Source organism: Physeter macrocephalus, chromosome 19 (assembly GCF_002837175.3).
Source record: "Physeter macrocephalus isolate SW-GA chromosome 19, ASM283717v5, whole genome shotgun sequence".
In the NCBI taxonomy this organism is placed as follows: domain Eukaryota; kingdom Metazoa; phylum Chordata; class Mammalia; order Artiodactyla; family Physeteridae; genus Physeter; species Physeter macrocephalus.
In genome coordinates this window covers 497,571-509,660 of record NC_041232.1, presented here as the reverse complement: position 1 = coordinate 509,660, position 12,090 = coordinate 497,571, and the positions used below count along the sequence as shown (strand labels likewise).

At 41.4% G+C, this 12,090-nt stretch overlaps 1 protein-coding gene across 4 annotated transcripts in view; it reads left to right on the top strand.

The window, feature by feature from the left end:
• PTPN2 (protein tyrosine phosphatase non-receptor type 2) overlaps nucleotides 1–12,090 on the top strand; it is a 94,205-nt gene that overhangs the window by 34,119 nt on the left and 47,996 nt on the right. For all 4 annotated transcript variants that reach the window (XR_008615898.1, XM_024120527.2, XM_024120528.3 and 1 more), the window contains exon 2: nucleotides 3,753–3,843. Coding sequence is in view for 3 of the 4 variants with exons in the window: in XM_024120527.2 (XP_023976295.1) it covers nucleotides 3,753–3,843 (91 nt within the window). In the remaining variant the exon portion in view is untranslated. The remainder of the gene's footprint in view (nucleotides 1–3,752; nucleotides 3,844–12,090) is intronic.

Here is a 12,090-nt window from a genome sequence, read left to right as displayed (position 1 = left end):
GGGAGAGGCCACAACAGTGAGAGGCCCGCGTACGGGAAAAAAAAAAAAAAATATATATATATATATATATATATATATATTCTGGATGTTAATCCCTTATCAGATATATGATTTGCAACTGTTTTCTCACAATCTGTGTGTTGCAACAACTTTTTGATGTAGTTTTAAAACTACTTATTAGTGGGCTTCCCTGGTGGTGCAGTGGTTGAGAGTCCGCCTGCCGATGCAGGGGACACGGGTTCGTGCCCCGGTCCGGGAAGATCCCACATGCCGCAGAGCGGCTGGGCCCGTGAGCCATGGCCACTGAGCCTGCGAGTCCGGAGCCTGTGCTCCGCAACGGGAGAGGCCACAACAGTGAGAGGCCCGCGTACTGCAAAAAAAAAAAACCAAAAGAACTACTTATTAGCATTAAGACTGATATTACACTAGTATTTATTACTATTTTAGCTAGTTTATTTTTAAGTAGTATATAAACTAAAGATATGTGAATATATGCTTTAAAATTTAAATGGCACAAAAGGTTTCCAATAAAAAGCAGTTAGAATGACGGAAGGTTACTTTGGAAAGGAGAGAGGAGCAGGGTAGAGAAAAGCTGTGTCTGATGTACTTTATACCTTTTCTAAGAGAAGAGATTAGAAACAAATATGGCAAAAGTGGTATCAGATGTTTAATCTCGCTGGTGGGAACATGGGGTGTCCTATTATCTATATTTTTTTGTTTGAAGTATTTTATAATTAAAGAAAAATTTTAGTTATATAAATCTCTACCTTCCCCTAGATGTTCGGTCCCCCAGTCTTCTGCCCCACAAGTTACTAGTATTTTGACTCCTTCTAGAATTATTCATTGTGTTCTCAGGCACAGTTATGTTTGAGTGGATGGAGGTGAGAGCTACTCAACATCTTTCATACCTTTTTCACAGTGTGTCCTTGAGACCATCCCACACAAGTGTTTGCAGCACTTGTGTCCCTTTCCTGGTTCCCTCCTGTCCCCCCGCTTCCCCTCATCTCTACTTTACTCCCGCAGGGCACTGAGGTTGCTGCCAGTTTTCCACTGTTACGTACGGTGAACATCCTGGTACACACAGGTATATGGCTGTATGCGATATAAATTCCTGGAGGCAAAATTGGTGGCTCAAACTTACAACCTTATCAAATTGTTCTCACAGAAACATTACAGCAGTGTACGCTCTGCAGCAAAGTATTGGAGCACTTCTTCACTCTCCTCACCTGCCTGATGTTCTTAGAATTTCTTATTCTTGTCAATTATTTTCTCTGCATTTGATGCAGAAGACCTCTCAACATGCATGTTTTAGTATTGTTTTAAATTAATGGGTTTTTTTATATCAATTATTAACTTGGAATATAAAATTAATTGTACTCTGTAGTGTTTCAACTCTGAAGTGTTTGAGATTATACAGATATAAGCCAAGACCTGAATGTGTTTAACTTTACATATAAAACTTATTATTTGACACTTAAAAACTTTTATAGTTAATCAGTGGAAATGAAGCTTTATTTCTTTTTTCATCCAGTCACAGTAATTTGTCATGATATGCTTTCATGGAAAAGTATTTGAAGCTAAAAGGTAATATTTCTGTCCAAATTATTGTATGAGGCTAGTAGAGCTGTGATACTAAAACTGAATAAATTGTATGGGACAAGAAAATTAGAGGTCAATTCAACTTAAAAATGTAGATGCATACATCTTAAAATAATGGTGGTACACCCAAACAATAGAATATCATTCAGCACTAAAAAGAAATGAGCTATCAAGCCGTGAAAAGACATGGAGGAACCTTAAATGCATATCTAAATGAAAATCTATTATTGTAATTCAGTACGTTACTAGATTAAAGGAGAAAAGTTAAGATCATATCCATGAATGCAGGGTTAACATTGAGTAAAATTTAACACCCATTCATGATGAAAGAAACATATAGTAAACTAGAAATTACTGAGGGGAACCTTCTTAACCTGAAAGGGGTATCCATCAGAAACCTAAAGCAAATATTACACTTAGTGGTTAAACCTTAGAAGCAGTTCTTTCAAAATCAAGGAAAAAATATTTCTATTTGACATTGAATAAGAGGTCCTAGCCAATGCAATTAGATAAAAAGAAATGAGGTGTGAATGAGAAATATGAAGTATAAGGGAGACAGAATTATCACTGTTTGCTGGTATTGAGTGATTCAGAACCAGCTACCAAATGTTAGAGAGCTTAGCAAGATTTCTGGGTGTGAGAGTAGCATCAAAAAGTCAGTAGCAACAGTTGTAACATGTGTATGTGTGTGTTTCTGTTCCTCTGTGTGTGGCAGATTACATTTTCCAAAAGGACTGAACCAACATATGTTGAACCCCCATGCTGTTTGCACAAAGAGGCTGTGATTTCTTGCACCGAGAGGTGGTCTCTGTTCCCTACTCTTGGGTATTGGAAGACCCATTGGGTAAAAGTATGAGCTAGAAAGTTACCTGTCCTAGGGCTGTTGGGTGGTGCCAGGCAGGATGGTAGGAAAATTACCTGAATAACTTATTTATGCTTAATTTATAAAATTACCTGGTGCCTAACTTTTTTTTAAATGGATTTATTTATTTATTTATTTATTTTTGGCTGAGTTGGCTCTTCGTTGCTGTGCGTGGGCTTTCTCTAGTTGCAGTGAAGGGGGGCTACTCTTCATTGCGGTGAGCGGGCTTCTCATTGCGGTGGCTTTTCTTGTTGCGGAGCACGGGCTCTAGGCACGCAGGCTTCAGTAGTTGTAGCATGTGGGCTCAGTAGTTGTGGCTCACAAGCTCTAGAGCGCAGGCTCAGTAGTTGTGACACACAGGTTTCATTGCTCCGCGGCATGTGGGATCTTCCTGGACCAGGGCTTGAACCTGTGTACCCTGCGTTGGCAGACGGATTCTTAACCACTGTGCCACCAGGGAAGTCTTGGTGCCTAACTTTTAAAATACTGTTTCTCCAGACATGGTAGTGTGAGCAAAAGCCCAAATTAATTTTTGCTGTTAATGCATAGTCTTTGGGGGGTTTTTTTGGTATGTTTCTGGTTTTACCTGAATTCTTAGAATAATGTTCCATTTGGGAGAAAAAGCTGGTCATGATGGATACACCAAGTAGCTGAGTGCCTAGTGCAGGCTTACTGGCACAGAATTTCTTCTGTAGTGGAATACCAAGAACCATAAGGGTCCTAAAATGAGCATTTGTAGCTCTAGAAATAAAATTTGAGAATACCTGGGTTCAGAATAAAGTAACAGTTATGTGGCATGAAGATAAAGAAATAGATTAAAATTTTAAGATAGAAGCTCTGAAATATAGGTAGATAATATTCAGAGAGTTTAGTTGGAAAATTTGAGTATGATGTGGTAACTTTAGATTCCTCCTTTGCATCAGTTGTCACATAAACTGTTAACATTGCTGTAGGTGTTGAACATGGCAAGGCAATGAACGTGTATGAGAGCAGAGCCTTCTGCTTGAAGGACCTTGGTTCAGTCCTGGGGTCTCACGCTTACTAGCTCTGGGACCTTTGGTAGATCATTTAACCCCTGAAAGCCTGTCACCCCTGACATACAAAATGGGGAATATAATCTTTCCCACTGGTGTTGTGAGAATTGAATGAGATCACGTCGATGATGTGCTTTGCATAGTACTTGACCTATCCTAAGTGCTCAGTGAAAGTTATTTTATACTGGCTTGGAAAGTATCTGTTTTGCTATATAAAATTTAAGAGAAATATTAAAATATGTTTTTGTTATTTTAAGGAAATTCGCAGTGAGTCCCATGACTATCCTCATAGAGTGGCCAAGTTACCAGAAAACAGAAATCGAAACAGATACAGAGATGTAAGCCCATGTAAGTACTTGTGGGGGGTGTGGGTGTGTGTGTCGTAGGAGGCGGGACATGGTGGAAAAGATTGGGGTCGGGGTTGGTAAGTATGGTGATTTTTTTTTTCATACTAACTAACGTAGTATATGTTCTTTAAAGAAAATTTTCAAGGCATAAAATAGTAGAATGAAGGAAAATTGCCCATAATTATTTCCTCCTCCAACACAGCCACCATTAATTGATGTATTTCTTACCAATCTTTTTTCTTACACATGATTTTTCTCTCTTCAGAATAATTGTAATCATATATGTGTGTATGTATAGTCATATATTTCTACTTCTTTTCATATTATTCCATAGCTTTTATAAGTATTTCTTAAAATATTTATTGGTGTAATTTGTTTTTTCCCCCGAATTACAAAAGTAGTGTGTATTTACTACTACTTGAAAAGTTTTAAAACATAGAAATGTGTAAAGGAAAAACTCTCATCATTTAAAAACAAGCAAATACTATTGGGTTTATATTCTTTCGGTATTTGTCTGTGTAAATGTGTATGTACATTCTTTTAAATTCAGCTGGAATCCTGCACGCACTGGCCTGCAGCTTTTCTCCCGTGTGGCCACATGTTGTAGACGTTTCCTGTCCTGAACACAGTCTTTTAGTGGCTTCCACAGTGGCTTTGGGCAGGTCAATCTTTATGTAACAGTTCCCTGTGGTTGGACTTAGATTCTGCTGTGCATGTGCATGTGCGTGCGCGCGCGCACACGCGCACACACACACACACACACACACACGGTTTTGTGAACAGTTGTAACACCAGGGCTTTAAAAATGTGTTCATCAAGTGATTTTATTTCTGTTCTGATAGATCCCACCTTCAGATAATGAATTAGGCTGCCTTACTGCTCAGGATTCCCATGTTTGGTTTCAGTGGGTGAGCGTAGGCATCCTCTTCGTTTCCTGTCCTGAACACAGTCTTTTAGTGGCTTCCACAGTGGCTTTGGGCAGGTCAATCTTTATGTAACAGTTCCCTGTGGTTGGACTTAGATTCTGCTGTGCATGTGCATGTGCGTGCGCGCGCGCACACGCGCACACACACACACACACACACACACACACACGGTTTTGTGAACAGTTGTAACACCAGGGCTTTAAAAATGTGTTCATCAAGTGATTTTATTTCTGTTCTGATAGATCCCACCTTCAGATAATGAATTAGGCTGCCTTACTGCTCAGGATTCCCATGTTTGGTTTCAGTGGGTGAGCGTAGGCATCCTCTTTAGGGCTGCTGGTGTGCTGCATTTGTGTTTGATGCCGGCTGCCTCCTCATGGGCCTCATGCTCCACCATCACCCCTCTTCTTCTTAGCTTCAACCTCTTTCTAATAGCTCTCTTCCCTTATTATTCAGATGTGCTCCAATCTCTTCCGACCTCAACACCCATATCACACTCCAGCTATCGCTTTGTCACCTACACAGACACAGGCATGTGCACACGCGCGCACACACACACACACACACACACACAGAATCTTAGAAGCGTGCACTACCCTGTCTGTCTCTCCACTCTCATCACCCACGCATTCTTCAGCCATGGTCCTACCCCAGCCTCCCCACTGAAACTTTTATTCTAAAGTATTGTGCGCTTTCTAGTTTTCTAATGCAATGAGGAACTTTCAATCGGTGTCTTTTCTTATCCCTCTGTGACTTTCGACATTGTCAACCATGCCTTCCTTCCCTAAGTCCATATTTTTCTTGATTTTGCTGTTACTTTTCTGGCTGATCACGCCTTTTCAGAACTTCTCCTCCTCACTTGTCTTTGTCTTCAGGGCTCTGTCTCTGCCTCTGTCTCCCCCTCTTCTACTTGTGTGAATGGCCTCATTTTCTGTGAGTTCAGTTGCCATCTCTCTGCTTCTGACCCCAGATCTCATCTGCAGCCTACGTCTCTATTCTCGGCTACAGACCCACTTACGCACTTCGCTGTCTTGATGTGCTGTAGCCACCTCAGGCTCGGAATTCCTTCCCCACAGTCCCTCAGTCCCAGCCCTAATCTGTTCTTTCTGCTTTATCCCCATGTTCATAAGGGCTACCACTAGCCGCACACTTGCTGCAACTAGAAACTCAGACCTCTCTTCCTTCATTCAGCTCCCACGTCTTGTTGGTGACTAAGTAATTATAATTCCATTTCCACAGTATATTTCAAATCTGTTCTCTGTTCATACTGGCTTGGTTCAGGCCTGGGTTATTACAGCAGCCTCTTAACTAGTCTCCGTTCTGTTCCCACCTCAGTCCGACCCCCACACGGTATCCAGAGTAATCTGTGTGATGCAAGTCTGTCCTCCACTCCTGTCTTCAGTAGTGCTCCTCAGTTTTATGAAAAGTTAAAGTGCTTTAGCGTTACCATACAAGGCCTTTTGTAGCCATTTTCCTACAAATTGTTTGTTTTGGTGACTCACTTGGCACCAACGTGCCCTGTTTTTAACAGTTTTCGAATGTCATTCCCGTTTGGAATAGGCTTCCTCTCTCTTTGACCGACTTCACTCAAAGTCCTCTTTCCCCAAATACCATCTAAACAACCACTTCCCAGGGGTGTTATCCTCACACAGGAGAGGAGGTCATGGAGCTGGTGACTCCCACTAAATCCAGGTGGACCTGGGAATAGGTACTTTTTCAAAGTTCCTGAGGTGATGCTGGTATACCTTTCTTGATTGAGAGTCGTTACATCATTTCCATACAGAGTCCCATACAGTTGGCTTTGTTCAGAAAACGTGTATTGAAAACCAGCTGCATGTCCGCCATTGTGCTGTGCCTGAGCAGACCGTGAGTCCACACGCCCTGCCTGCCAACAACATACGTGCAGTGGGGGGCGGGTTGTGTGTATGTGTACGTGCCTGCTGTGCTTTGTTTGTCAGGAGATGGCACAGTGCTGGTGGAGCTGAGAAGAGGCACTCAGCTCTGCTTAAGGAGTTAGGGGCAGCTTTTAAGATAATTTTTTTTTTTTTTACTTTATTAAAATAGTCTGTTTTAAACCAGCAATTATTTTTCATATAAAGAATTTCTAAACATCCATACAGGAAATAAACATAGATAATACTGAGTGCAAAGCAGACAGTGACATGTTTGCAAGCAATCAAAAGGAATTACCAGGGAAGCCCAGGAATTGTTTTTTGTTTGTTTGTTTGTTTTTAATTCAGAATCACAGATCTTTCTAGATTTTGATTCATCAAGTCTGGAAGTGTATTTTTAAACAAGCTCCTTACGTGATTCTTATATGCCCAGCTTGAAACTACATTTGGAGGTATGAATATGAGGTACATATTCAAAGAGGGGTATTTTGTGGGGTGTTTTTTTCCCCTCTAATATTTATTTATTTATTTATTTTGGCTGTGCCGGGTCTTAGTTGCAGCTCACGGGATCTTCGTTGTGGTGCGTGGGCTTCTTAGCTGTGGCATGCGTGCAGGATCTAGTTCCCTGACCAGGGATTGAACCCGGGCCCCCTGCATTGGGAGCTCGGAGTCTTACCCTCTGGATAGCCAGGCAGGTCCCAAAGAGGGGTATTTTGAAATAGAAAGAATTTTAAGAAGTCTACAGTCTTTGTATAATTGCCAGGCAGGTCCCAAAGAGGGGTATTTTGAAATAGAAAGAATTTTAAGAAGTCTGCAGTCTTTGTATAATTGCCATGACTGAAAAGATGCCTTATTTGTCTCACTTAACCATGAGGTCATTGTAGAAGAGATTGGCCAGAAGGTGGTTGGTTGTGAAAAGAAGGGTTGTAGTCATCACTTTGAAAATTGTATTTGTACTGTTAGAGACAGCTGCCAGATTTTGAAATACTCCTTACTATATTTGCTTTGCACATAGAAATCCCAGTTTACTATTTGATCTAAAAGGAGGTGAAAGAGTAGTTTTTTGTTTTCTTTTGTTTCTTTGTGGTAAAAACACATACCGTAAATTTACCCTTTTAACAGTTTTTAGGTGTCCATCACGGTGTTGTTGGCTGTATGCACAATTGTTGTATGACAGCTCTTGTCATCTTGTGACACTGAAACCCTACCCCCTCCCTCAGCCCCTGGCAGTCACCATTCTACTTCCTCTTTCTCAGAGTCTGATCACTTCAGGTGCCTCATAGAAATGGAATCATACAGTGTTTCTTTTGTGATTGGCTTATTTCACATAGCATAATGCCCTCAAGGTTCATCCATCAGTGTTTAAAGTAACACGTGGACTTCTGATTCCAGTAGTGTGGCAGGTTAGATAGTCCGTAGTTTCTTACTGCCGGAAAACAAGAAGATTCTCAATAAACACACTTTTAAAATAAATTCCTAGGTGGGGAGGAAGTAAGGAAGACATCCAGGCTTTCTGTGCTCCCCACCTCCTAAAAAAAGATCTCAGCAAATGGCATAGCTACTCTGAATGCACATGGCAGTATCAGCTGTGACATTTGTATTCACCTAATAAAATAGTGTCAAGGTATATAAGGCAAAAATGAATAGAATTACAGAAAGAAATTTACAATTGTATATTCACAGACCTTTTTTTTCATTTATTTATTTAATTTATTTTTAGTTTTGGCTGTGTTGTGTCTTCGTTGCTGCGCATGGGCTTTCTCTAGATGCGGCGAGCGGGGGCTACTCTTCGTTGCAGTGTGCAGGCTTCTCAGTGCGGTGGCTTCTCTTGTTGTGGAGCACAGGCTCTAGGCGCGCGGTCTTCAGTAGTTGTGGTGCGTGGGCTCAGTAGTTGTGGCTCATGGGCTCTAGAGCGCAGGTTCAGTAGTTGGGGCGCATGGGCTTAGTTTCTCCGCGGCATGTGGGATCTTCCTAGACCAGGGCTCGAACCTGAGTCCCCTACATTGGCAGGCGGATTCTTAACCACTGCGCCACCAGGGAAGCCCGTTCACAGACTTCTTAAGGCAAAATATTAGTAAAGAAGTAGAAGATTTGGACCACACAGTTAAGTTTTATTTAATAAGAAAAATATATAAAACGTTATATATAGAACCTATTCTCCAACAATTAGAGAATTCACATTCTTCTAGGACTTACATGGAATATTTGTAATTGACTAGGCTGTAAAAGTAACTCTTAAAACAGTTTAAGAATTACTGTCTTACAGACCATGTTCTTTGACTGTAATGCAATTAAATTATAGATTATTAATAAAAAGATAAAAATTCCTATAAATTTGGAGATTTAAAGATTTCTAATTGATTCATGGGTTAAGAAGAAATCATAATGGAAACTTAAAAGTGAACGATAGGTAAAATTCTACTTATCAGAACTTGCATAAAGCAGCAAAAAGATTACTGCAAAAAAATACACTGTCTTAAATGTTTGTATTAAAACAAAAGGCTGAAAATTAAAGTGCTTAGAGTAAAAGTAACAGAATAAAAACAAAACAAAAAGCAGAAAGGAAATAATACAAAAATAAAAGAACAGAAATCAAAGGACCAAACAAAACCAAATTATTAGTTCCTTGATAAGACTAATAAACTGGCAAGATTGAGCAAGAAAAATAAAGCAAATATAGAAACCAGAGAGACAGGGACTGCCCTGGTGGTCCAGTGGCTAAGACTCCATGCTCCCAATGCAGGGGGCCCAGGTTCAATCCCTGGTCAGAGAACTAGATCCCGCATGCCACAACTAAAAGATCCCACATGCCACAACTAAAAGATCCCGCATGCCACAACTAAAAAGATTCCACATGCCTCAACTAAAAAGATTCCACATGCCTCAACTAAAAAATCCCACATTCCGCAACAAAGATCCTGCATGCCACAACTAAGACCCAGCGCAGCTAAATAAATAAATAAACATACATACATACATACAGTAAATACTTAAAAACAAAACAGAAACCCCAGAAAGATAGAGACAGGTGCATATAAACAATATTAGGAGAAAAAAGGGGAACATCAATACAGATGTAAAAGGAATTTTAAAGCTAGAGTACTGCAAACAATTATGGCAATAAATGTGATCAGTTAGAAGAAATGGAACAGACTCCTGGAAAAGTAGAATTTACCAACACAGATTAAAGGAGAAGTAGAGTCTAAGTAGACCTGTGACAGCTAAATAAATTAAATTAATTTTAAAAATGTTTCCACTAAGAAAACACTGGGACTAGATGCTTTAACAGGTGTGTCTTTTTAAAATAAATTTATTTATTTATTTTATTTATTTTTGACTGTGTTGGGTCTTCGTTGCTGCACGGGGCTTTCTCTAAGTTGCATTGCGGCGAGTGGGGGCTGCTCTTCATTGTGGTGCGCGGGCTTCTCATTGCAGTGGCTTTTCTTGCTGCAGAGCACAGGCTTTTAGGCGCGCCGGCCTCAGGAGTTGTGGTGCACGGGCTTAGTTGCTCCGCAGCATGTGGGATCTTCCTGGACCAGGGCTCGAACCCGTGTCCCCTGCACTGGCAGGCGGATTCTTAACCACTGCACCATCAGGGAAGTCCCAACAGGCATGTCTTAATAATAATAAAAACTCTCCCTGAGAACAGAAAAAGAGAATACTCCTCAATTCCTTTTGTGAGGCTATTAGATAATTTGGATTTCCAAACCAGAAAAGTTTAGTGAGAGGATTAAAAGTTACAGGCAGGGCTTCCCTGGTGGCGCAGTGGTTGAGAGTCCGCCTGCCGATGCAGGGGACACGGGTTCGTGCCCCGGTCCGGGAAGATCCCACATGCCGCGGAGCGGCTGGGCCCGTGAGCCATGGCTGCTGAGCCTGCGAGTCCGGAGCCTGTGCTCCGCAATGGGAGAAGCCACAACAGTGAGAGGCGCGCGTACCGCAAAAAAAAAAAAAGTTACAGGCATATCTACCTCATCAATGTAGATGTAAAAATCCTAAAGAAAGGTTAGGAAACTGAATACAGCAGTGTATTAAGTTTATTTTAGCAATGTAAGGGTGGCTTAGAATTAGACAGTCTTATAAATGTAATTAACCTTAGTAACAAGGCAAAGGAGAAAAAGCCATATGAATATCTCAATAGATGCAAAAAGATTATTTAAAGTCAGTTCTTGCTCCTGATTAAAAACAAATAACGTATCAAACTAGAAGCAGAAGGAAACTTCTGTAACTAACATGAGAGGACACCTACAGTCACATTGCTCTTAATGATAACGTGTTACAAACATTTTTAAAACTCGAGGACAAGACAAGGGTGCCCACAAGTAACACTTCCACTTGACGTTGTACTTTGGGTCCTGGACACTATAGTAAGAGAAGAATAAGAAATGAAGGCATAAGGATTGGGAACTGCTGCTGTCTAACTAACCCCCTCAAACCCTAACAGTCACTCACCACATCTGGAATCGGGAGGCTGACTGGACGCGGGCAGGTCTTGCTCACCATCTCCCAGGCAGCATAGCTCAGGTGGTGGCCTGGCTGGGTCACCTGGACCCTCACCCAGTGGTAAATCGTCAGCTGCAATACCTGCACGTGGCATCTCCATGTGACCTGGACTTCCTCACCAGGAGCCCCTGAGTTGAAGGAGTGAGCATCCTTAGAGTCTAGCCGGGAGCTGCACTGCCTGTGTCACCTCTCCTTTGAAGTCACACATCACCTGCACCACATTCTGTTCATCCGGATTCAAGAGGGGAGAGTTGTCACAAAGAACTGTGGGCATGTTTCAAAACCATTACAGTTATGAATTATATGGTTTTTTTCTTCATAGATAATCCAGAAAATTCACAGACAAATCAAGTAGTTAATAAACATTTTGATAGTCTCAGAATTACAAGACAATAGACTTTCAATTTATGAAAACAGATTTCTATACATGACAAGAATGTGCTTGTCATCTTTCTTGCTAAGCACACTTAGATAAAAACTATTGTATAAAAGTAATCAGGGGCTTCCCTGGTGGCGCAGTGGTTGAGAGTCCGCCTGCCGATGCAGGGGACACAGGTTTGTGCCCCGGTCTGGGAAGATCCCACATGCCGCGGAGTGGCTGGGCCCGTGAGCCATGGCTGCTGGGCCTGCGCGTCCAGAGCCTGTGCTCCGCAACGGGAGAGGCCACAACGGTGAGAGGCCCACGTACTGCAAAAAAAAAAAAAAAAAAAAAATCAAAATAAGTATAGATATAACTTAAATGTTATGGTAACTCTTCTGTAAATATTTGCCTAACATTCTTCCTCATCACATCTAAAGTTTAAAAATAAAGACTGGGACTTCCCTGGTGCCTGCCAGCGCAGGGGACATGGGTTCGAGCCCTGGTTTGGGAAGATCCCACATGCCACAGAGCAACTAAGTTCGTGCGCCACAACTACTGAGCCCGCGTGC